General features: G+C 57.4%; 1 protein-coding gene across 4 annotated transcripts in view; it reads left to right on the forward strand.

Moving 5' to 3' along the window:
- The window catches only part of AHDC1 (AT-hook DNA binding motif containing 1), a 63,036-nt gene extending 39,766 nt beyond the window's left edge, over positions 1-23,270 (forward strand). For 2 of the 4 annotated variants that reach the window (XM_029946687.1, XM_029946688.1), the window contains exons 3-7: positions 2,622-2,800; positions 7,990-8,101; positions 8,242-8,279; positions 8,668-13,584; positions 23,015-23,270. In XM_029946687.1, coding sequence (XP_029802547.1) covers positions 8,742-13,541 — 4,800 coding nt within the window. In that variant the 5' untranslated portion in view covers positions 2,622-2,800; positions 7,990-8,101; positions 8,242-8,279; positions 8,668-8,741 and the 3' untranslated portion in view covers positions 13,542-13,584; positions 23,015-23,270. Of the gene's footprint in view, positions 1-2,320; positions 2,367-2,621; positions 2,801-7,989; positions 8,102-8,241; positions 8,280-8,664; positions 13,585-23,014 lie in introns of those variants that run through there. The other 2 variants (XM_029946690.1, XM_029946689.1) reach the window with 2 other exon arrangements.
- The last annotated feature ends 1,740 nt before the right edge of the window (positions 23,271-25,010 follow it).

Genomic DNA, 25,010 nt, shown 5'->3' on the forward strand with positions numbered 1-25,010 from the left:
TTGTCTGCCTATCACACAGTTTCTGTCTGTCACCGCCTGTCTCTGTCTCTCATGTCTCTGTCTCAGTTTCTGTGTGTCTGTGTATCTTTCTCTGTCTCTCTCTGTCTTTTCCTTTCCCTCTGGGGTTCAGTCTCCCTCTCTTTCTCTCTCTCTCTCCCTCTCACTCTCTCTCTCTCTTCCCGTCTCTCTCTCTTCCTCTCTCTCTCTTGTGTGGTCTCGGCTGGTGTCTGCAACCAGAACAAATCTCCCCCAGCCAACACCCCCTGAACAAGGAGGCCAGAGCAGCTAATGGGAAACATGTGATTCTGCCTTGCGCCTGGAGCACCGTGAAGGGAGCCTTAGTCCCAGCTCAGCCCCCCGTGCCCCCCCTGCTGCATTTCCCCCACCACACTGCCCCCACTCCCAGCATCTCCCCCAGCCTATGTGGGCATGGTTGCAAGTTCCCCAGTTATTCCCATTTCAGCGGGGGGAGCTGGCATTTATCAGTTGGGGAGTATCAGGTTGTGGAGGGGCTGAGAGCAGCTTTGCTCCTTAGGTCCCCCCAGCCCACAGGGCCAGGCAGACCCCATGCAGACTCCCGCGCCCCCCCCCCAACCACCACCACCATATGTAGAAGAACAGGGCCAAGATGAGCTGAGCTGTGGGGGCCTGGATGGGGGGCAGCCAGTCCACCCCCACTGGAGGGCTCTGGGGCCACCCAGATTTCCATCTTTTCTGCCCTCCTGGGCCTCTGGAGAGCTGTGGGTAGGGGGGGTTCCCAGAGGGCTTGGGAGCTGCCCGGCTGCATTTCTGTGCCCACCCAACCACGGGGAAAGGGGGGGATCAGAGGAGAGAGGCTCTGGCAGGTTGGAATTCTCCTTCTCTGCCTGTGGATAAATTGTCCCTAATCCAGGCTTGGGGAGTTGTCTGGCTCCTACAGAGAGAAAGAGAGAGAGAGAGGAAGAGAGAAGGCAGGAGATAGGAGGGAGGAGGGAAGCAGGCACACAAACACAGTGACACAGACACACACTGCTTCACAAAGGGTCTCACATGCAGTGCACATGCACACAGACACGCACCGAGGAGTGACACAAAGGTACCGCACCAACACTGAGGCCCTGTTGTGCTGACAGGCACCTCGTGGCACACAGAGCCTCGCACACAAGTTGACACTGACACATAGCTCTCTCGGCACACACACACGGTGATAACAGCACACGGACCCACTGACACACACAGGCACCCAGCAGTGAGGTTACACAACACACGTGAGTTGACATGTACCAGCACATACCGACCCACAGTACAACAGACCCCATGGGGACACCATGACCAGACGCACGGTCACACCATGACCCTGAAAACCCAGAAAAAGGCAGAGGTAGGAGGGAGGTAACACTGATCCACAGTGACACCAGTGCCCGCAGTCACAGGCCTCGAGATTGGAAACCTGCAGGGACAGCAGAAGATAAGCCACACGCCCCCCCACCCCCCCCACACTCATCCAGAGAGCTCTGAGACAGGCAGAAGCCGGTTCTGCTCCTGACACAGGGAGATGCAGAGAGCCAGGCAGAGCCTGTGCACACACGCACACAGGCACACTCAAACCCGACCACAGCTGAGGTCAGGGTGTTCGAACAAAAGCAGACACATTTCTGTGTCCTCATAAGCGTGCAGACAGGCTCAGCTGGACACACACGCAAAGCCAAATAGAGCCAGATCAACAGCCGCACGTACAACCAAAGATTCCGAACCCAGGTACACATCAGCCTTTCACACACATAGCTGACCACATACCTGAGCAAACCCAGTGTCCTGTGCATATACCCCTTAGACACCTATGTGCACACACAGACATTTAGAAACATACAGAGGCCAAGTACACCCAGGAGCCTGCATGCAGGTGTATTTACCCAGACAGCTGAATATTCACAGACGCTCATTTATACAGGCACGGTCTCTGCCACACATACAAATTCCCAGGCAACCAGAACCTGTGAGCAGTCCATGAGGCCTGGTTCCCAGACCCCCTCTGGGCTCCAGTACAGACCTCAGGGAGGCAGACAAATGGGCAGGAAGCAGGAGGGTGGTGAGAAGGGCCATGGTTATTAAAGAAAACAAGAGACCTAACCAGTTGCTGATGGAGAGGAGTACACGCCAGCTGCATCCACGCCCCACATGGAAATCGGCATTCACCATCACTTTGATCAGCAGTTCTCACACCTGCATTATAAGTAAGCTGTTAGCGTCCATAGTTTCCCCAAAGCGTTCCTCCCCGCTCATAAGATCTCCCCATTTTGTAGATGAGAAAACCAAGAGCCAGAGAGGTGAATTGACTTGCCCGTGATCACACAGGGGTTGAGCCAAGGACTGTCTGACTCCCAAAGGTCAGGATCTTTCCACCATAGCGTGCGTGTTCATGTTCATGTCTACCCATGCGTGTGCCTACATATACAAAGATGCTGCTTCCCAATAGCAACCTGGGGTTTCAAGAGATGGGCTGGCAGCTCCCCAGTGAGATGAGGTTGTACCTGCTTTCACTTTTTGCAGGCATGGACCCATCCAAGATCGCCTCCTGGTCCCTTGGGCTGGCTCAGCCCATAACTGTGCTCAACGCAGCGGTGTTGTGTTTGCTTCCACAGATGGGAGCGTGCCTACCTGTCTACCCATTGGCCTGGACCCCAGAGCCTGCCCAGCTAAGTGCGTGCAGAGGGCCCCGACTTCGGGGCAACCCTCAGGCTGCCGCAGGGACTACCCTGGAATCCCTGGCGAAGACAGGCCTTTCCTGCTGAGTTGGACCTTGTCTACACAGCTTGCTCAGGTAACAATGTACAGGGAAGCCAGGTCTTTGCCTGGGCTGTCACCAGGAAGTGGAGATGAGGGGGACTTATTTCCCAGTTTTAGCAGGAATCCACCCCCACCCCTCCCAGCTTAGGCCAAAGAGAGACTCTTGATTAAATCAAATTACATTAACCCAACTTACTCAACCCCCCCCCCCCGCATTATTCAGAAAGGGAAACTGAGGCCCATGGAGATACAGCAAGTCCTGCCTCCAGTCTGGGGCCTCTTCTAGGCACTTTGTTGAGTGATGTGAGGGAACTGGGAAGAGAAAGGGGTTGGGACAGTGACCAGAGCTCAGGGCAGAGATGGAATCCAGAGTGCCTGATGTGTGCAGCTGAACCTCCCTGCCCCACCCCACCCCCAACCTCCACTGGAGTTTGTGGAAGCAGAGAGCTGGAGGCCAAGGTGAGGTGCTGGGAGGACCGGGGTGGTTCAGGTATGCTGGGGTGCCCTCATAAGATAAGGTGGGGTGGGGGTGCCGCCTGCCTCCCTGCTCCTGGCCTGGGTTGGCCCACCCAGGCTTCAGAACCACAGAGGCCAGGTGGGGCTGCCCTGCCCTGAAGAGGCAACTCCCTGAACTGACACAGGAAGCCTCCAGAAGCCTCGGGGCTCCAGGAAGCTCCCTAGAGCCCAGCCTGCTTGGGGACTCCACCCAACTTCCAAAAGAGCATTCCTGGGGCCTGAGGTCTGGGGGTGGGGCCTCCTGGGATGGTTAGGGTGGGAGGTGTGGCTATGGGAGGATGCAGGGTTGCATGTACCCAACTGTAAATGCACAGGGGAGCTCCTGTGCCAGCACTCAGGCTGTGTGCAGACAGGTGTGTGGAGGGCTCTGCCCTTAGGTACACAGGGTTCTGTGTCTGGGAGTTAAATAAGTGGCCTGGGCTGAGGGACGTTCGAGGGCTGGGTATGTACTACATACGAGTGATGAGTGTGCCCGATCCAGAGCGTGTACTGGGTAGGTGTGGGAGTGCTGGACTGTTGTGTGAACCACGCTGCATGGTGTATGTGTGCTGGGTGCTGGGGTACACTGGAGAATGTATTGACAAGACTCTGACACACCGGGGTGATAATGTGGGCACACCAGTATGGTGTGGAATGTGCGCACAGGGTCTCTCCACATGTCACCTGGGAAGCTGTCTTCAGGGTTCTGGGTACACACTTGAGGGTGGTGTGTACATATGGCTCCGTTTGTGCTTTGGAGGTGGGCTGGGCAGGCCTTCAGCTGAGCCGGGCTCAGCAGTGCCCAGCCTTGTGGCCAAATCGCTGAAGTCACTTCCTTTCCAGCAGCAACTTTCCAAGAGGAGGAGTTCTTCAGACCTGGGCGGGGAGGGGGGTAGTGGAACTAGGAGCTCTCTGGGGAAGGAGGTGGGCGGGGGTGAGAGGCTGTGGGGAGGGCCTGGTGGGGCTGGAGGAGGGGAGTCCTCGGGGAGACAGAAGGAAAGACTAGGACAGGAGTCTGGAAGGGCCAAGGGCAGGAGGGGATGGGGGTGGAGCAGGGCGGGAAGCACAGTCCCTGGGTGACCTCGGAGGGAGGAAGGGAGGGCCGCCGGGCAGGGTGACCCTCAGGTTCAGCCAGAGCTGGCGGTGGGGCCCGCAACACCTGGCACCCAGGGCAGGGGGCTGGCAGGGGGCGGAGTCTAGGGAAGAAGACCTGCTTGCCAGGTGCCCTGTTCTGGGCAGGAAGGGGGTGGGCAAGGGCTGCACAAAGGAGCTCTGTGTGGCTGGGGGTAGGGTGGGGTGGGGTGTGCTATACCGTCGGTGGGGGGGGGGGTTGCCTGATGACTCCAGGAGGCCAGGAGGGACTTGCTTCCCCTTGGGGGCATCAGTGGCTCTAAGGGGACACCTAGTGGCAAGGGAGGGTAGTGCATTTGGATGACTGAGGTGGGAGCCGGTAGATTAGAAGTCAAAAAATGAGAGCTGGCAATGAGCTGGCAATGAGGATCGGGACTGTTGGAGTAGGCTGCCGGGGAGGGGGCTCACTCTCTGGACAGTGAAGAATTTGCGTCAGAGGAGCTCAACAAACCTAAATTCAGACTCCAGCCCTTCCATGTCCTGGCTGTTTATCCTCGAGGGCATTACTTAACCTCTCTGTGCCTTTATTTAAAAACCAAATAAGCGACAGCTGCCATTATTATTTTCATCATTGTTCTTTTTAGTAGGATTTGGGGCTGGAGTCTGGTTGGAAGAGAATCTCTAGACACTGTTGGGTAGGTGGGAGGGGGCTGAAGGAGATTGAAAGGGGGGCAGGGGAGCTGCAGATCCTGGGGGATAAAGGCCCCAAGGGAGGTGATGGGGAAGGGCTCACAACGGTAGTAATAGCCCCTTTGATGCAGTGTTTTCCCTCTGAGGACATCCCTGGGCCTTCAATCCAGGCTGGGAGGGAAATGGTGGGGGGGTGTGGAGGAGAGTGCCGGCTGGAGAGAGGGTCATGAGGCCGGAAGTGAGAGCTGGGGCTGGCAGCCTGGCTCCCCTGGGGAGGCTGTGGGTGGGGGAGGGGGAGGCGGGCTGGGGAAGGGGTGGGGTGGTCACAGCCGCAGCGGGGGAGGGTGGGGCTGGGGACTCAAGGATGTGGGCTGGCGCTTCCCGGCACTGTGCACAGCAGGTTGGGGCCCCCAGCCCCCTCCCAGCCGGTTGGCGTCCCCATGGGCAGGCTCAGACACACTGACCCAGAAGCAGACTGTCAGACAGAAGGACCCTTTTGACTTTGTTCACAGACACGGGAGAGGTGGTGCCTTTGGGAGGGGTCCAAGAAAATGGCTGCCTGGGTGTGGTGAGGAGGGGAGCCAGCTGCTTCTCTCAGATCCTGGAGGCTGAGAGAGAGAGAGAGAGAGAGAGAGAGCGAGCAGTGGACAGTCAGGAGGTCTGGCAGGAGGACATGCCCAAAGGTCTCCACGGGTGGGTGGAACAGAAGCAGCCATTGGAGAGGAGGTTTTCTCTTCTGCCAAGATCACACCCTTGGGCCCCAAGTGGGAGGTCTCCAGAGCGGGGAGGCTTGGTGAGCCCCACCCTCAGGAAGGGAGACATCTCAAAGACTCTTAGGAGCCCCGAGTCAACCATACTATTGGAAATAGGGCTTGGAGATTCCAGAATCTGAGCCGCTTCCCTCCTTTGTGAGGTTACCTTTTGAGGTTGTTACCCACAATCCTTCCTGCAAGACCAACGGTTGAGAGAGCACCTGGCCTGGGAGGGGCTAGCCCACAGTCCACCACCAGTCATGGGAGAGAGCAGGACCCTGAGTGATGGAGGAGGCAGGGCAGCGAGGAGCAGCTGAGGCCTGGGAATTGCCAAGCGAAAAGGAACGGCAAGAGAGAGGGATGTTTTCCGTCTGGGGAAGCAACAGAAGGGCTCTCTCCGTGCTATTTTGTGGCCTTGGGCGAAGTCCCTTTCCCTCTTTGGATCTCAGTTTCCTCATCTGTAAAATGGGAAGAGCACAGGGTGGCACTAAACAGTGTACCCTTGGGGGAGCTGCTTAAAAATACAGATTCCCAGATGTCCCTTCACATCTGTGAGTCAGACTCCCCTGGACCAGGGCCTGGGGATCTGGAATGTTACACAGCTCCCCAGGCCCAGGGTTTGGAAGCCAAATGGCTTGGCGATTTTAAGGTTCCTCCCAGCCTTAAATTAGACCACAGCTCTAGAAGAAGGAGTGGCTGAAGGAAAGTTGCAGGAGCTTTGGAGGGGAAGGAAACTTTGGACTTAGAGCAGAATTAGGAATCCTGCCACTTAAGCAGCTATGTGACTTCAGGCAAGTTCCACGACCACTGCTCTGAGCCTGCTTCCTCTGTAACAGGGGATCCTGGGTTGCCAGGAAGATTCCATGGGTCATATATGTAGAAGTGCTTTGCAGATTGCAAATCACTGCCCACCACAGGGGAGTGAAAGAATGTTCTTTTCCACCATCCTGTCCCTGAGCCGGCTCTACATTCTTCCTGTGGGATGACAGCACTGGGCAGGATGGTGGCCTACATGTGTCTGTGGGGGGGGTCGACTCATGGGATCAGGTCAGAGCCAAACACTAAGGAGTGATTGGGGTCCATCTTTTAAGACCCTTCCCGTGGCCAGGGCCCTGAGTCCCCAGACTCCCTTGGGAGGCAGACATGCCTGGATTTAAATCCCAGCTCTGCCCTGACCAGCGCAGGGAGTCAGTCAGTAAATATTTACGTAGCATCCAAAGCACAGGCCCTGGGGTCAGGGGATACAGTGATAAACAAGACGGATGCAGTCCCTGCCCGTGAAGGGCCCACGCTCTGGGGGGGAGACACACCAAAAAGCCATTCACACAAGTTATTGTTTGCAGTTGCGCTAAATACTGTGAAGGGAAAGAAGAGACAACTCTGAGAGTAGGTAGCAGGGGCTGGCCTGTGGCCAGAGGTGCCTGGCGCCGGCGGAGGGTCAGAGAGGATGTCTCTCTGACACAGGTAGGAGAGGGGTCAGACACCGTCCCTTTCCACCTTCTTGTCTCTCGCCCTCCCTCCACGCCCTTCTTGGGTTCCACTTTGGGTCTGGAGAGGAGGGAGACAGAACCACATGGGAGAAGGCAGGGCCCATTGCTCCGTGCACCTTGTTCATTCATTCATACGAAGTAGTAACTATTTTCTGACCCATGCCCGTGGGCCACGTGCTGATCCGGGCGTTGGACTTGGAAGGGCCTTCGTCTTCTCACCACCTTCCAGGAGATGGTCTCCTCATCTGTGAAAGCAGGGATGATAATCACACTGATCTCAGGTTTGCAGTGGGGGCTCGGATGAAATCATCTGCGAAAACTGCTCATTAGCCAATGGTCTGGCAACAGAGAGTGTCCCCAAAGTGTGAGCTTTTATTGTTGACTCCCTGGTATGATGGTTCAACCTCTGACCTGAGGCACTCTTCGCTTTTTCTTTGCAGCTCTTATCCCAGTAATAATTAAATCAGTTATGATTATGTGATCACTGTTTGTCTACCCGGTCTTTGGGCAAAGTAGGCACTCCATAGATAATGAGTATGTGAATGAATGATGTGACTTCATCTCTGAGCCTCCATTTCTTCATCTGCAAAATGGGGTTATTAATAGCCCCTACCTCACAGGATTTGTATGAAGAATTAAATGACACGATGCCTGGACAGCTTCCAGCCCAGCGCCTGGCGCGCAGTAGGTGCTCACTAAACCTGAGCTGCGGTGGTCCTTTCCAGGCGCTGTCCACGCCCCGAGGCCTGGGCTCAGGCCGAAGCCGCTCCCCAGCACCCCCAACTGACAGCCAGCAACCGGCAGAGCCCCCAGGCACGGGGGCCCTCTCTCTTCCAGGTCAGCCGGGTGTGTGCCCTGGAGGGAGCGCTCAGGGAGCCAGGGGCGGCGTGTGGGGGAGACCCGGCCAGGGATAAATGGTTGGGTTGTGGCTGCCAGACCCCATTCAGACCTCCTGTTGCCTGTCTTGTTGCCCACAGAGATCTCCAGAGTGACAGCCCAGGCGGCAGAGCCGAGGGTGAGTGGCCAGGCTTCTCCTGGAGCCTTGGGGACGGGGGCAAGAGGGAAGGGGTCATGCCCTTGATAGGGTTTCCCGGCCCTCTCCTTAAGTTTGATCTGGAGTGGGGATCACCCACTACCAGTGGGCTTCCCTCTCGAAGGCAGGCATCCTATTCTCCCTGAGTCCATAGCCGGGGTCTAGCAGTGGGTGAGCTGTTGTTACTTAGAAGTGAGGCCCCTTTGAGGGGTTAGTGGTGCATGGGGTAGTTTCGGAAAGGCTGGGAGTCAAGAAGGACACTGGGCTTGAGGGGACTCACGGGAGGGATGCGGGCGCTCACTGAGGATGTGGGAAGCTGAGAAGGTCTTGGGCGTTCAGTGAGGGCTTTCTTGCCTGTCCTGCCCAGCAGGTCTTGGTCCCGGCTTCTCGCACCCTCATGTCAGCCCCGGCCCCGCCCGGCGGCCCTCGGAGGACAAGGTCAGGATGCGTGTGAAGCCCCAGGGCCTGGTGGTGACTTCCAGTGCCGTGTGCAGCTCTCCTGACTACCTCCGGGAGCCCAAGTACTACCCCGGCGGCCCCCCTACCCCACGGCCCTTACTTCCCACCCGGCCCCCCGCCAGCCCACCTGACAAGGCCTTCGCCCACACCTTCTCCGAGAACCCACGCCCACCCCCACGCCGGGACCCCAGCACCCGGCGCCCACCAGTCCTTGCCAAGGGGGACGACCCGCTGCCCCCAAGGGCAGCCCGTCCTGTCTCACAGGCCCGCTGCCCCACACCCGTGGGAGACGGCAACAGCTCCCGACGTCGCTGGGACAACGGGCGGGTGAACCTGCGGCCAGTGGTGCAACTGATTGACATCATGAAGGACCTGACGCGGCTCTCCCAGGACTTGCAGCACAGCGGTGTGCACCTGGACTGCGGCGGCCTCCGACTCAGCCGCCCACCTGCCCCGCCCCCTGGCGACCTTCAGTACAGCTTCTTCTCCTCACCCAGCCTGGCCAACAGCATCCGCAGCCCTGAGGAGCGGGCCACCCCCCACGCTAAGTCCGAAAGGCCCAGCCACCCACTCTATGAGCCTGAGCCCGAGCCAAGGGACAGTCCCCAGCCTGGCCAAGGCCACAGTCCCGGAGCCACGGCTGCAGCCACCGGTCTGCCCCCGGAGCCCGAGCCGGATGGCCCCGACTACTCAGAACTTGCTGACGCTGACATCCTTAGCGAGCTCGCCTCCCTTACTTGCCCCGAGGCCCAGCTGCTGGAGGCCCAGGCCCTTGAGCCGCCATCTCCTGAGCCAGAGCCTCAGCTCCTGGACCCCCAGCCCCGCTTCCTGGACCCACAGGCACTAGAGCCGCTCGGGGAAGCTTTGGAGCTGCCACCCCTGCAACCGCTTGCTGACCCTCTGGGGCTGCCAGGCCTGGCTCTGCAGGCCCTGGATACCCTGCCCGACTCTCTGGAGTCGCAGCTGCTTGACCCTCAGGCACTTGACCCCCTGCCCAAGTTGCTTGATGTCCCTGGCCGCCGTCTGGAGCCTCAGCAGCCCCTGGGGCCCTGCCCACTGGCCGAGCCCTTGCGCCTGGACTTGTGCTCACCCCATGGCCCCCACGGGCCTGAGGGTCACCCCAAGTACGCCTTGCGGCGCACTGATAGGCCAAAGATCCTGTGTCGCCGGCGGAAAGCCGGGCGGGGACGCAAGGCAGACGCTGGACCGGAGGGCCGCCTGCTACCCCTGCCTATGCCCACAGGGCTGGCAGCTGCCCTGGCTGAGCCCCCGCTGCCACCCCCTCCACCGCCTCCTGCCCTGCCGGGCCCCGGCCCAGTCCCAGAGCTGGAGCCAGAATCCTCCCAGACTCCAGCGGCCCCTGCCCGCAAAGGCAAGTGCCGGGGTGTGCGGCGCATGGTGGTGAAGATGGCCAAAATCCCGGTGTCGCTGGGGCGGCGGAACAAGACCACATACAAGGTGTCATCCTTGAGCAGCAGCCTCAGTGTGGAGGGCAAGGAGCTGGGCCTGCGCGTGTCAGCAGAGCCCACCCCGCTGCTGAAGATGAAGAACAATGGACGGAACGTGGTGGTGGTCTTCCCGCCCGGGGAGATGCCCATTATTCTTAAGCGTAAGCGCGGCCGCCCTCCTAAGAACTTGCTGCTGGGTCCTGGCAAGCCCAAGGAGCCAGCAGTGGTGGCGGCCGAGGCAGCCACTGTGGCGGCGGCCACCATGGCCATGCCAGAGGTGAAAAAACGGCGGCGGCGGAAGCAGAAGCTGGCATCTCCCCAGCCATCCTACGCAGCAGACGCCAATGACAGTAAGGCCGAGTACTCTGACGTCCTCGCCAAGCTGGCCTTCCTGAACCGCCAGAGCCAGTGTGCTGGGCGGTGCTCGCCCCCCCGCTGCTGGACTCCCAGCGAGCCCGAGTCGGTACACCAGGCACCCGACACCCAGAGCATCTCCCACTTCCTGCATCGGGTGCAGGGCTTCCGGCGGCGTGGTGGTAAAGCAGGCGGTTTTGGTGGCCGGGGTGGGGGCCACGCAGCCAAGGCAGCCCGGTGCTCCTTCAGTGACTTCTTTGAGGGCATCGGCAAGAAAAAGAAAGTGGTGGCGGTGACAGCTGCTGGCGTGGGAGGTCCTAGCCTTGTCGAACTGGGGCACCCACGTAAACGGGGTCGGGGGGAGGTGGACGCCATGACTGGGAAGCCCAAGCGCAAGAGGCGGTCCCGGAAGAATGGGACTCTGTTTCCGGAACAGGTGCCTAGCGGCCCAGGCTTTGGGGAGGCCGGTGCCGAGTGGGCCGGGGACAAGGGTGGTGGCTGGGCCCCTCACCATGGGCACCCAGGCGGGCAAGCTGGCCGAAACTGTGGGTTCCAGGGGACCGAGGCCCAGGCTTTTGCCTCCACCGGGCTAGAGAGTGGGGCTTCAGGCCGCAGCAGCTACTACAGCACAGGGGCCCCTGCGGGCCAGACTGAGCTCAGCCAGGAGCGCCAAAATCTCTTCACCGGCTATTTTCGCTCCCTGCTCGATTCGGATGATTCCTCCGACCTCTTGGACTTTGCCCTCTCAGCCTCTCGCCCCGAGTCCCGGAAGGCATCAGGCACCTACACAGGGCCCCCCACCAGCACCCTGCCTTCCCAGCGGGGCCTGGCCACCTTCCCCAGCCGGGGAGCCAAGGCCAGCCCAGTGGCCGTGGGCAGCAGTGGTGCTGGTGCAGACCCCTCTTTCCAGCCCGTCCTGCCCTCTCGCCAGACCTTCCCACCAGGCCGGGCAGCGAGCTATGGAATAACTCCAGCCACTTCCGACTGCCGGGCAGCTGAGACCTTCCCGAAACTGGCCCCCCCACCCTCAGCCGTGGCCCGCTCACCGACCACCCACCCGCCCACCAACACCTACCCACCCCAGTATGGCGGCTATGGGGCTGGACAAAGCGTTTTTGCCCCCGCTAAGCCCTTTACGGGCCAGGACTGTGCTAACAGCAAGGACTGCAGCTTCGCCTACGGTAGCGGCAACAGCCTGCCTGCCTCTCCCAGCAGCGCCCACAGCGCTGGCTATGCCCCACCGCCTACTGGGGGCCCCTGCCTGCCACCCAGCAAGGCCTCCTTCTTCAACAGCTCTGAGGGGGCCCCCTTCTCCGGTTCAGCCCCCACACCGCTGCGCTGTGACAGCCGGGCCAGCACCGTCTCCCCCGGCGGCTACATGGTACCCAAGGGCACCACCGCCTCTGCCACTTCCGCTGCCTCTGCCGCCTCCTCCTCCTCCTCCTCCTTCCAGCCCTCGCCTGAAAACTGTCGGCAGTTTGCGGGGGCTTCTCAGTGGCCTTTCCGGCAGGGCTACGGAGGCCTAGACTGGGCCTCGGAGGCCTTCAGTCAGCTCTACAATCCCGGTTTCGACTGCCACGTCAGCGAGCCCAACGTGATCCTGGACATCTCCAACTACACGCCCCAGAAGGTGAAGCAGCAGACAGCCGTGTCCGAGACCTTCTCCGAATCATCCTCCGACAGCACCCAGTTCAATCAGCCGGTCGGTGGCGGTTTTCGGCGTGCCAACAGCGAGGCCTCGAGCAGCGAGGGCCAGTCGAGCCTGTCCAGCCTGGAGAAACTGATGATGGACTGGAACGAGGCGTCCTCCGCCCCCGGCTACAACTGGAACCAGAGTGTCCTCTTCCAGAGCAGCTCCAAACCAGGCCGTGGACGGCGGAAGAAGGTGGACCTGTTTGAGGCCTCACACCTAGGCTTTCCATCCTCCGCCTCGGCCACTGCCTCAGGCTACCCATCCAAACGGAGCACCGGGCCCCGGCAACCACGGGGCGGACGGGGTGGTGGGGCCTGCTCAGCCAAAAAGGAGCGAGGCGGTGCCGCAGCCAAAGCCAAGTTCATCCCCAAGCCACAGCCGGTCAACCCCCTGTTCCAGGACAGCCCAGACCTGGGCCTGGACTACTATAGTGGAGACAGCAGCATGTCGCCCCTGCCGTCCCAGTCAAGGGCCTTTGGTGTGGGTGAGCGAGACCCTTGTGACTTCATGGGGCCCTACTCCATGAACCCGTCCACCCCTTCTGACGGCACCTTCGGCCAAGGCTTCCACTGCGACTCGCCCAGCCTGGGTGCGCCTGAGCTAGACGGCAAGCATTTCCCGCCTCTGGCCCACCCTCCCACGGTGTTTGATGCTGGCCTGCAGAAGGCGTACTCCCCCACCTGCTCGCCCACACTGGGCTTCAAGGAGGAGCTGCGGCCGCCACCCACAAAGCTGGCTGCCTGCGAGCCCCTCAAGCATGGGCTCCAGGGGGCCAGCCTGGGCCATGCAGCTGCGGCCCAGGCCCATCTTAGCTGTCGGGACCTGCCGCTGGGCCAGCCCCACTATGACTCCCCCAGCTGCAAGGGTACAGCTTACTGGTACCCGCCAGGCTCAGCTGCCCGCAGCCCACCCTATGAAGGGAAGGTGGGTACAGGGCTGCTGGCTGACTTCCTGGGCAGGACGGAGGCCGCGTGCCTCAGTGCCCCACACCTGGCTAGCCCACCAGCCACACCCAAGGCTGACAAGGAGCCATTGGAGATGGCCCGGCCACCTGGCCCACCCCGTGGCCCTGCTGCTGCCGCTGCTGGCTATGGCTGCCCGCTCCTTAGTGACTTGACCCTGTCCCCTGTGCCGAGGGACTCGCTGCTGCCCCTGCAGGATACCGCCTACAGGTATCCAGGCTTTATGCCGCAGGCGCATCCCGGCCTGGGTGGGGGCCCCAAGAGCGGCTTCCTGGGGCCCATGGCGGAACCTCACCCTGAGGACACATTCACCGTCACCTCCCTGTAGTGCCAACTGAAGTGCCGACTGGACCTCGAGGTTTTGTTCCTGGGTGAGTCTGGGGACGCGGGTGGAGTGGGCAGAGGCCTGGGGCAGGGGCACAGGTTGGGGGGCAGCGCTGGGATGGATGAGGACATTAGAACTTGGACAAGGGGAAGAGGAACAGCGATGAGCAGGCGGGATTTAAGGACAAGATCAGGGACCTGATACTAGGAAGTTGGGTTTCAGGAAGGAGTCTGGGATTAGATGTTGGGGACGGTCTTCAGGAAGAGATGGGGTGCTTGGGTGGGGAAGCCGGCATGAGGCTGGGACTTCCCGTTACTGAAACAGTTGGAGAGCCCTAGCCTGGATGCGGCCATCTGGTTTGGTTCCATCAGATGTTTATCTTCCTTGTCCATGCCAGGTCCCAGGCAGACACCGCCCGAGTCCCAGGAAATAAATACCTACCACTCGACCTCTCCCAAGGGAGGACCTTTGCACGGCCCTGTGGGAGATGAGTGAAAGGTGAACCAGGGTGATAATGAACTGCCAGGACCCATCCAGGGTACCGACCCTGCCAGCCTCCCTCATTTCTCCAGGAGATTCATTTAGTCCGAGATGCCATCTGGCAAGGGCCAGGCTGAGGGTGTGGTCGCTATGTCTTGGTCACACTTTGCAAAGGCTTCACAGAATGGCCAGAAGTATCTTCCGAGGTCTCTCGGGGTGCACCCAAAGATTATTTTTCCATATCTTTGACCTGAGGTGGGCTCGGAGTGGTCAGAGGCAGACAGGAGAGGGATCTAGAAGTGGAGACGGGTTGCTGGGATCCTGCAGTGCCTGACAACCTGCCCCCAGTGGGTCTATTCCCAGGCAGGATATTTCCTGCCTGGAAGAAACCGGTCCCTTTCCTGAAGCCAAATGCTCTTCCAAGAGTTATGTTCAATTTTGCTAGATGTTTAGGCACTCTGTCCTCCTTAGGTGGAATCAAAAGTTGTAGTACGCTTAAGATTTTGTTTAAGAAAAGGAAAATAAATGAGGGGGAAATGCCTCCAAAATGGTAAAAGGAAAAAGAGTTCGAAGAATTGTTTTTCTTGAGGCACAACCGGCTCCAGAAATCCAGCCACAACTAGCTCATCAGATCCCTCTTGTTGGACAACAGACCTGTCACAAAATTGGCTCAGATGTGCTAGGTGCTGGGGGAGGGGGCTGAGGGCCTGTCTGAGCCCCTCCCCCTTCCCCCTCCCCCTCTGCTGCCCCACAGCCTCCTGGGAGTGTCTCTTCCTGGAGGTGGAATAGCAGGGCTCCTGGAAAGTCCCATCCCTGCTCTGGGGAGGCCATTCGAGGCCGGGGTGACTCAGGGTCCTGACGTCGTGTCAGTGGAAACTTATTGTCCCCTGTCTGCCTGACCCCACGTCCCTTGCTGCCTGAAGGTGGCAAAAGGCAGCACGTGGGAGTCAGGCGGCCTGGAGAAGGACCATTCCCCCAAGTGGCCATCAACTTACTGCATGTCCTTGACCACGCTTTTACTCCCTCCAGCTCTGGGCCTCTCTTTCCCCATGTGTTCAAGAAGTTTGACGTTGATAATCTTTTAGGTTTTCTAACTCTGCGTGGCATAGACAGTGAACCAAACTTTTTTTTTTTTTTTTTTTTTTTTTTGGCAGCGTATTTTCCTCCTAAAGAAGCCTGGCCAAGATTAAAATGGCCTTCCATTCCCCATGCGACTCACTGCTAGCAGTGCTGCAGATCTGAAGCAGGCCAGGGAGAAGCTGCTTAGGGTTTAAAATGTCAAACTCTTGATCCTTCGCACTGGAGGGGAGATGTCTCATGGATAATCCAGAAATGTGAAATAATCCCAAAACCGTTCCTCTGGGGCTCTGGGTGGGAAAATAAATGAATGTGGGGGCTGGGAGTTTGAGCAGGTCATAGCTCAGTGAGATACATAATGGGATCCGTCCAGTGAGGCCTGAACACAGGAGGAACTGGGATGGCATCCAGCCCCACATTCTGGCCACACTCCCCACTCAGGGCTGGGAGTTGACAGCACTGCCCTCAGACTGATGCATTTAATTGCTCCAGAGACATCTGTCCAACATCCACTATGAACCAGGCATTTGGGGGCACCACAGTGAACACCACAGAGGAGGTCCTGGGCCTCAGAGGGCTTCTAGTTTAGAGAGAAAGACCCTTGATAATCATCTGATAACGATTGCTGTACAAAGGACTGGACAAGAGGAAAAGCTAGGAGGCCGTGGGAACCTGTAGCAGGCTGATCAGATCCTGAAGCTGATGCTTGAAGGGGCGTCAGCTAGACAGGAGTGGGAAGAACATTCTGGGCAGAGGGAACAGCGATGGGTAAAGGCCTAGGGGCAGGAAGGAGCTCAGCTTTGAAAAACCGATAGGAGGACAGTAACACTGAGTGAGCGGACAGGGCAGGCAGGGCACTGGAAGGAGTTGGAACTGTATTCCGAGACCAATGGAAACCACTGAGGAATTCTCCTTTAGAAGGCTTCCCCCACTTCTCACCCCACCCCACCCCACCCAGAGCAAGTGTTAGAAGCAGTGGTTCAGCTCAGCCTCACATCTTGAGCCCCTCGATGCCCGTCCCCAGTACCAGGCACAGGGGACACAATGCAGACATGGCTCCCGTCCTCAGAACTCAGCATCTACCCCAGGAAGCTAAAACCAGTACACAAAGACCCTGAAAACACCCGGTGGAAAGTGGCAGGTGCCCAGATAAAGGGAGAAACAAAGCTTGTCTACCAGGAGGGTGGGTGTTAGGGTCAGAAGTCATCTTTCGGAACTTAGGGTGAAAAAAAGGGACACATACCTGTGCTGAGGCCTTCATGCAGGCCAGGAAATGGTCGCGCCCTCCCCCTGGCACCCCATCAGAGAGTTGAGGAAGCAAGTGCAGCTAAGAACCTTGCCAGGGTATCGGCAGTTAGTGAATGGTGTGGTCAGGATTTGAGCCCGGTGCTGCTCCCCCAGAACCCAGGTACCCTGCCATACCGCTCCCCCTCCAACCCACACCACTGATTCACCATCCACCAAATGACAGATTGGATGCTCCCTTCGAATGTTTCTGGGTCTGACATTTTAAATGGATTTTGAGGTTCCATGGAAGAAGCTACGTTTGAGTTTGACCTTGAAAAACAGGCAGGATTTGGACAGAGACTTGGAGGGGAAGGGCATTCAGGCAGAGGGACCTGTGGGCAAGGGGAAGTCGCAACTCACTGTGACTTCAGGGGAGCCAGGGTTGGAAATGTGGGACCTACTTGGTCAGAGAGCTGAGCTGGTGGGACAGAAAGGGAAGGGGTAGTGGGTGGGGAGCGCTTAGGCCCCAGGCAGACATCTCCAGTCCTCCCAGGGTGACTGACTCCACACTGGGCCCTCATGACTAGATCAGCCCTCCCAGACCCTGGGGATGGGGATGGGATCAGGAAGGGCCCCCTCCAAGGTGCTCAGGAATCTCAAGTCCTCCTGTCCTCCCTGTTCCCTCTCAGGCCTGGACCTGAAGCCAAGAGAAATGTCACAGGTCTTCCAAGGTTACACCACCCTGGGGCCTGACCGGAGCAGGAAGCAGTTTCCAAGGCCACTAGCCAGCAAGGGTCAGCAGGCATGCCCGGACCTGGGCCAGGCCCCGGCTGCTCTGTGCTTTGTCTCTCTGTGTCTTGAAACCTCAAGAGGTCACTTGATCTTGCCTCTGGCCCTGAGCAAGAAGCCATAACGTCAGGGGCCAGCCATCTCTGCCCTGCCTCTTGCGGCCTCCACTGCACGCTGTCCTCCCTCCTGTCCTCTTTCTGGCCTCTCCCACAGCCATTTTCAGGCCAGGCCTTCTCATTCTGAGCCCTCATTTCCTGGAAATATAATCTCTCTGTGAACAAGCCCTCTCATCCTCCTCCTTTCCCATTTGCCCACATCCCTGTGGACCTGAAAGAACCTGAGAGAATGAGGCCCTGAAATGGGAGGATGGTGGCAAGGAGCATGCCCGTAGATGCAGACCAGCCTCTGTGCAGGGCCTGGTTCCATCCCTTACCAGTTACGTGACCTGGTGAGTCACATCACCTTGCTGCATCTCTTGTAGCATTAATGAGATTACCCAGGAAGCCCTTAGCCCAGTCCCTGGCACACAATAGGCACGTAGTCGGTGGTTGGTAAATGGCTGGATAAGTGCCTCCCACCAACTGAATTCTGTCACCCAGTTTCTGTGAGTCACACACACCTCTGACCCTTTCATCCTTGCTCTGGACTCCGTAGTCAGGCTTCCTTCTGCTGCCCCCACTGCCTCCTAGGGAGGATTTTGTATCTAATGTGGATTTGGGGCCTTTGGTGGGAGGCTGTGAAACACAACCTAGTTTTTGGCTGATTCCTCTTGCTGGGGGGCGGGGGTGGGGGGGAGGTGCAGAGACAAGGTAAGTCACAGGCCCTGCCCCACCCCAAGGGCCATGAAGCCTGATGGGCAACAGGTCCCAGACTTCTAAATGATTCAGGTCAACTAGAAACCCTTCCCATGTAGTTCTTTACACCAATCCACTCTCTCAAGGCAGATCCTCTGAAAAAATGGCCTTGTGACTTTGTAATGCGAAGTCAAGTTTGCCATCTTGGTCATCGAAACTTTTGCTGCCATGGCGCCCTCTATGCTAGAGGGCAAGGGGAAGTAGGTTCATTCTGTGTTCAACACACACACACAAGCCAGCCACCTGCCCGGGACCAGCCATTGCATCTGGTACTGAGGTCACCCCCAAACAAGAGCAGCGGTGTCCTGCCCTCATGGAGTTCACAGCCTATCAACAGGTGTTCTTTGAAAGCCTCCATGTGGGCATCACTCTCCGGGGCAGGGACTGAAGTTGTCCCTCCGCATATACTAGGGACCACCCTCTTGAACCCTGAGCAGGGCAGGCAGCAAGAGCTTCCTGGATACAGAAAATGGGTGTTGAACAAATTCAAGCCTCCAGAAGCTGTCGCCTTGGGTCAGTGCAACCCTTGCGTGTCACATCTCTGCCCAAGCTCCTGCCCCCAGCCTGAGCCCGATCCCCCATTGGTAGCCACCCAAGTGCTTGGTCTTCAGTGCTTCTGGATGCCCGGTGTCCAGAGCCCCCCAAATATTTACTGGATGAATTCATTCAAACACATTTGCTCCTGTGACTCCATTGCCTAACATCTTTGGACTGCATCCTCTCCTCTCTAGTCTTACAAAATAAAGACCCAGCCTGGTTTTCCAGGTAGTCAGGTCTTTTTCATCCCTGACCTCCTTCTCACACACTCTGCCTTTCCAGGAGTGGAATTAGAAGGCTTTCCGGGGCAGCCTTTCCCCAGTGCACCCCGTGCCTTTCCTCTAGCTGTCCCTGGCCTGGGCTGCCCTTTCCTGCCTCCCATCCGTCTCCCACCTGTCAGTTCCTATCTTTCATTCAGACATCACCTCCTCCAAGAAGTGTTCCAGGATCCTTCCCAGGCCCTCTTGATCTCCAGCCTTTTAGGCATCCATGACAGCCCCTCCTGGGAATGTCCTTCTCACGTCATCCTCAGCTCCATTAGGCTAGTTGCTCATCTCTATGCATGTTCCCTGGCTTCCCTGGTGTCTCATCATGACGGGGACATTGTGTTTTGCCTTGAGTCAAAGAGGAGCATGGAGACCATAGGAAGTGGGAGAGGGAAGGGTGAGCACTGGGCGTGGGTAGGAGACCATCTCTCTCACCCCTGCTGGCCTCACGTAACGTTCCTAAGATGGGCCAGGGGAGGGTTGTATGAATAAACCAGTTCAAACTCTGCAGGCTCACTGGGTTTTTGGAGTTCTCCAAGTACAACCCCGCTCAGTTTGCAGACAGGGAGGGGGACTCGTCCAAAGACACCACAGCCCCCCTAGCAGGAAGCATGGAATGGCAGAGCCAGGAGGGGCCCTTAGGGATCACTCAGTCACATGCCCAACACATACGCATCACTAGTGCCTGTCTGCAGAGGCACCCCTGATCAGGAAGGCAGGGTGTGCAGGGTGTGGGGACTGGTAAGCAGTGTGCGGAGATACCCGCAGGGTCACACAAGCTTGGTGGGCGACCATGGATATGAACCTTGTTTGGTGCCCATAGCCTCCCCGTCTATGCCCAGCAGTGGAGGAGGTGGGGAAAAGATCCCTAAGGAGGGGATGACTGGCAGAGCCAGAATGTAAGGAGTGCCTAAGGTCACTAATGGACACAAATTTTGAAAAAATGCTCTGGGGTGGGGAGGAGAGCCACGCCCACACCCTACAGCCGGTCCATCCTGCCAGACTGTCTCCCATCTGTCAAGTGTGTTCTGAGCCCCAGGGAAGCAGTATCTTCTCTACATTTGAGGTACTCATGGGCCGACTTTGCCTGAAAATGTCAGAGGGGATGGGTCAGCCTTTGGGCAGCTGTGGTTTGCCTCTGACCCCTTTTCTTTGGGGCCCCAAGATCTCTTCCATTACCTGTTCAAGCCCTGATTTTACATAGAAGCTGAAGCCCAGAGAGGGAAAGGGCTTGCCCTGGGTCACACAGCAAATCAGTCTCTCAAATTCCCGTGCTTTCTCTGTGCCTTCTGCTCCACTGCCTTGTTTGATGGTGAGACCCCCTCCCGGAGGGCAGAGGCCAGAAGGTGGAGGGTACACCAGGGCTCACGGCCTGGCGTGAGTGTGGGTGTGAATACTTGTCTGCAGGTTGCTTAAATGAATACACAAAGGTGTGCTCCTTTGGAGGGAAGAGCGGCTCTCTGGACAGCCTGATTTCTGCCCAATCTGCAGTGCTGTGAGTCCTTGCTCAGCTATCCCTCCATGCTCCCAGTGCCAGCCCCTGCTGACCGGCAGAGCCCATTTCGTGCCTTGGCACCGCAGATGGTAAAGCTGCTGGAGGGCGAAGACTCAGTGGAAGGTGCTTCTGTGGTTGTTCAGTGTTGGAGGCACTAAAAGGTTAAGTCTCGTGAACAATGGCAGGTGTCCTGGGGCCGCCAGGTGCATGCTGGCACTGGGGATGTGGAGGTACCACACACAGGTCTCTGCCCTGGAGGAGCGTGGAAGGGAATGACAAGTGCACCAGTAGCTATGGTAACAGGGTGGTCTAAGGAGGCGTCATGGAGATGTGCAAGACCTGAGCTGGACCTCGACATGCTGATTGGACTTACTCTGGTTGTTACTCTGGCATTCAGTCAGCGCACATTCTTGACCCCAGCATGTGCTGGGCAATGTGCTCATCAGTGACTTGAAGAGCTGGAGTCCCTCCTGCCAAGGCTGGGTTAGATGCCCCCTCTGTGCTCCCTGAACCCCACCCCTACCAACAGCTCCTTTACCACAGTCCCCATCTCCCTGCACTGTAATTGCCTGCTTTCAGGGGTCTGCTTTGCTGCTCTGTGAGCCCTTCAAGGGCAGGGGCCAGATCTGTCTCCTCTGCTCTGTCCCCAGTGCCCAGCACAGGTCTGCCTGGCGGGGCAGCATTTGTTTCGTTTTGTAGAGGTCAGGGTTTGGCATGGCTACAGCATCCTCCCTTCTCCCCACTCGGGAACCTCTGGTTTTGATTCTCTCCCCATCCCCCAGATTCTGGCCCAGTCCTGAAAGCTGGGGAGGGCAGAGGGAGGAGGAAGGTGAGACAGTGAGGGCTGAGCAGAGGGTGAGAAAGCCTCCCCGCCGCCTGGCCGCGGGCACCACGGGAATGGTTCTGGCAGGAGCTGCCTGCTGGGCTGAGATCACCATGGAGACCTGGCTTGGAGAGGGTCACTGGCAGTGGCTAAGGGCCGGAGGGGGCGGGGGCGACAGGGATTTGTGCAGAGGCTCCCAGCCTGCCCCGGGGCCCTTGGAGCGGGAGTGGGGGAAGCAGGGAAGCCTGGGGTTTGGAGAAGCTGGTCCCGAATCCCCCCCCCACACTTGTCACCCCAGCACACTATACCCGTCACCCCAACGTCAGTTCCTCAGCTGCCGTAAGGCTGCCCTACAGATAGGTGCCCCTGGCACCTCAGCTGAACTCATTCCCCCTAGACGCAGTAGTCCCGTGCCCTGCGTGTCCCCACAGCTGTTCCTGCTGATCACCCCAACTGGAGAACTGACATCCACCCCAGCAGCACCCTGCTCTCCCACTGTTCACCCTAGTTCTAATCCAGCTGCACCCTAACAGGCGCACCCCTCCCCCCGCGGCTGCTACTCCATCCTCCCTCAGCCCCTGCCCTTCCCCTCCCACCTCTCCCTGGGGTATCACCCCGGATGGGGGCCGCCGCAGCCTTGTGAGAGCCCACCTGGTTCCCCTGGCCCTGGGGGGAGTCCTGGCAAGTCCAGCCTCTGGACAAAAGTCTTCCCCAGGGCTGACTGCCCAGCAGACAGCAGCCGGGGCTGAGCAGAATTTAAATGTGGCCCTGGTGGGAAGGGAAGCCAAGAAAGGACAAGGGAGGGAAGGCTTTCTGTGGCTGCCCGGTTTCTGCAGGGGTGAGGGAGGGAGGGCGTCCTGCTGAGGGGTCTTAGAAGGCAGTTTTAGAACCGCGCCCCCAGTCCTTAATTCTGGTGGGATGGTCACTCACTAAGTATGGGGATGGGAATTTCAGGGCTCTGTGAGGAGGCCAGAACCCCTGAAAATGCCAGAACCAAGCCCATCCCTGTCCCTCTGGGCATCTTCCTACTCACCCCAGCAAAACCTTGGGTTCTGAATGGGGAAGTCTGGAGGGGGTACTTCCGGCCTCTGATGTCTAGTGATTGCAGAGACTGGGAACTTGGAGTTTCTGGGCCTCAGGAGGGCAAGGGGTACAGCCCAACACTGATGGTATCGGGCTGGGCAATTTCTTCATTCCTTTAATCAGACAGACCTCCTTCTCACCTCGCACTTCTGTAAGGAACAGAATAGCATTGGAGGGGGCTGGGAAAGGGTTGGAATTAGAAGAAATAAAAGTGCACAGGTGTGCAGTCCACACCTGTGCTGTACTCAAGCCCTGTCTTCACCACTGTGCCATGCCTCAGAACAGCCTCGCTTAAAGGAATTCCTAAACTCGTTGGATGAGGAAATTGAGACTTGGGGCGCCTAGCTGACCCAGGTTCCAGGGAAATAATAACGACCTGTAATTAGTATCATTTATTATGTTTTATGTGCCACTGAATCCTCCCAACAAACCTATGCAATCGTTTTATTATCCCCTTTTTACAGATGAGTAAACTGAGGCTCATAGAGATTGGCTGACTTGCCCAACGTTATAGAGCTGTCCAGTAGTAGTGCTAGCATTTGAACTTGTTTGTGTCTGACTCAGGAGCCCAAATGTTTAACAAATTGCACTGCCTGGAGCCCTGACTCCTCTCCTTTACCTCTCAATGGTACGGGCCTCAGATACAAACCTATTTTACAGAGAGGGAACTGAGTTCAGAGGCGAACGCGGGGTGGGGTTGGGGTTCTTTGGAGATTTCTGGGAGAAGGAATGATGTGATTAGCCTTTCCCCTGAGTCCTGGTAGGAACCAGGTGGGGGTCTCTGTTTTCAGAATTCCATGTCCATGCCTACAGCTGACTTCTGCCTCTTTTGTGTTTCTTTGCAGCTTTCAGAAAACCAACGCCAAGACCCCTCCCAGCGTCCACATTGTCCTCTGGCAGGAGTGCCTGCCCCTCTGCCTCCCGCCCAACCCCCCAGTACCCCTTGCACTCCCACATCCCCCCACCCTGCCCTGCCCATCTCCTCCACGCAGAAGCCGAAGGTGAGCCCTTTCTGCACAAAACCAGCAATTGTAAATACTTTTTAAAAATGTACAAAACTTAAAAAAACAAAACACAGTTTTAGAAAAAGACAAAAAAAAAGAGAGAGAGAGAGAGCGCGAGCGTGTGCAAGAGGTTGCGAGCGGGGCCCCGAGGTGTCCAGAGCCCCTGCAAGTATGCACTGAGAAATTTATCTACAGGTCGTTTGACAAAAATGAACAATATCCTATTTATTGTATATACTGTTTTATTATAAATCGTGGATTGTATATTGCATTCTGTAAACCTGCTGTGGCCCCGTGGTGTGCAAATTCGCATGGTAGGGGGGAGGGAGAAGAACCTCTTGCGGGAGCTTTTTTTTTTTCTTTCTTTCTTATTTTTCACTCTTTTGGGTTTTCTCTTCTGTTGTTGTTGTTGTTTTCTGTTTTGGCAGGACACACCCAAAGATCCAAGTTTGTATTAAAAAGAAATGAAAAAAAGCAAAAAAAAAAAAACCCACCTTGTGTCTTGTGAAAGGGGGTGAGTGAGGGGGGATGGAATGAAAGTGGTTGGGTTTTGTCACCGGGCACCGGTTCCCCAGAGTTGAAATACCTTCATGTGTTCCCTCCCTCAGTTTCTCCCTTCTGCCTGGGATCAGTCAGCTCTGCATCTGGGAACCACCCCTACACCCCACTCCCAGATTACAGCCCAGGTCCTGGATCTCCCCTGCCCCCAGGATTTCCCAGCCAGCTCCGCAGGGCTTCGTGGCCCCTGGCCCATGCATTATGTCCCAGATCCAGGAATTCTACCTGGTCTTGGTCCTCGGTCTCCCCTTATCCTGAGACCCGTCTTCTGTCCCATGCCCCAGGACCCCAAAGTACAGGGACACTTGCCTCTAGGACCCCCCTGTTCTCCCCGCAAGTCCTAGGTTTTCTTTCCCTGAGGGATCCCTGTTATGAATGAAGTCTTGGGTCCCTCTGCTTCTGGGCCCCTTTATTCCATCCTAGATCCCAGGTCTCCTGACTCTAGTCCCTTCATTTGTACTATGTCACTCCAGCCTTTGGGCCCTACAGTTCTACCCTAGCTCAGGGACACCTGTCTTTGAGATACACGTTCTGTCCTAAACCCAAGAACCTTTGTGGGACACACCCCTTTCCCACCAGGACTGGAGTATGCTTGCTTGTGTATCTTCCATTCACCCTAGGACCCCAGGTCTTGCGTCTCCTTGGTCTCCAGGCCCCAGATTTTGCCCCAACACACCTGCACTTGCACACCTGTGAAAATTCCAGAGTTTGACTAGGCCAGTAACCCTGATACTTTTTTAAAAATAATTGTTATAAGTCCATTTATTTATTTTGAGAGATAACAGAGACAACATGAGCAGGGGAGGGGTAGAGAGGGAGAATCCCAAGCAGGCTCAGCGCTGTGTGCAGTCAAGACGCGGGGCTCAAACTCCCAAAACTGTGAGATCATGACTTGAGCCGACACCAAGAGTCGGACGCTCAACCAACTGAGCCACCTAGGTGCCCCAACCCTGATATTTCTGCCATCGTCTCTCTACCCTGAACCCCAAATCCCAGGTCTGTTTCCTCCCAGCTTTTGTAAACTTTGTATAAAGAAAACCTAATCCTGTGCCTATTTCTGGTGGGCCTGGAAAGGCTAAATTGTTCCCCATCCCCTGACTTTGGGGAGCTCCTGGCTATCCTTGACCACTTTGGGCTTCCTGGTCTTTAGCAGACAGCTTTTCCCATAAGTCCACTCCATGCTAAAGTTCTGTGGAATGTGGCTCTCTGTGTGTCTCCCTGCTGAAGATCAAAGAGATCCCAAGGGATGGCCCCAAACCAGCAAGGCTCAGGCCTTCGG

Source organism: Suricata suricatta, chromosome 8 (assembly GCF_006229205.1).
Source record: "Suricata suricatta isolate VVHF042 chromosome 8, meerkat_22Aug2017_6uvM2_HiC, whole genome shotgun sequence".
In the NCBI taxonomy this organism is placed as follows: domain Eukaryota; kingdom Metazoa; phylum Chordata; class Mammalia; order Carnivora; family Herpestidae; genus Suricata; species Suricata suricatta.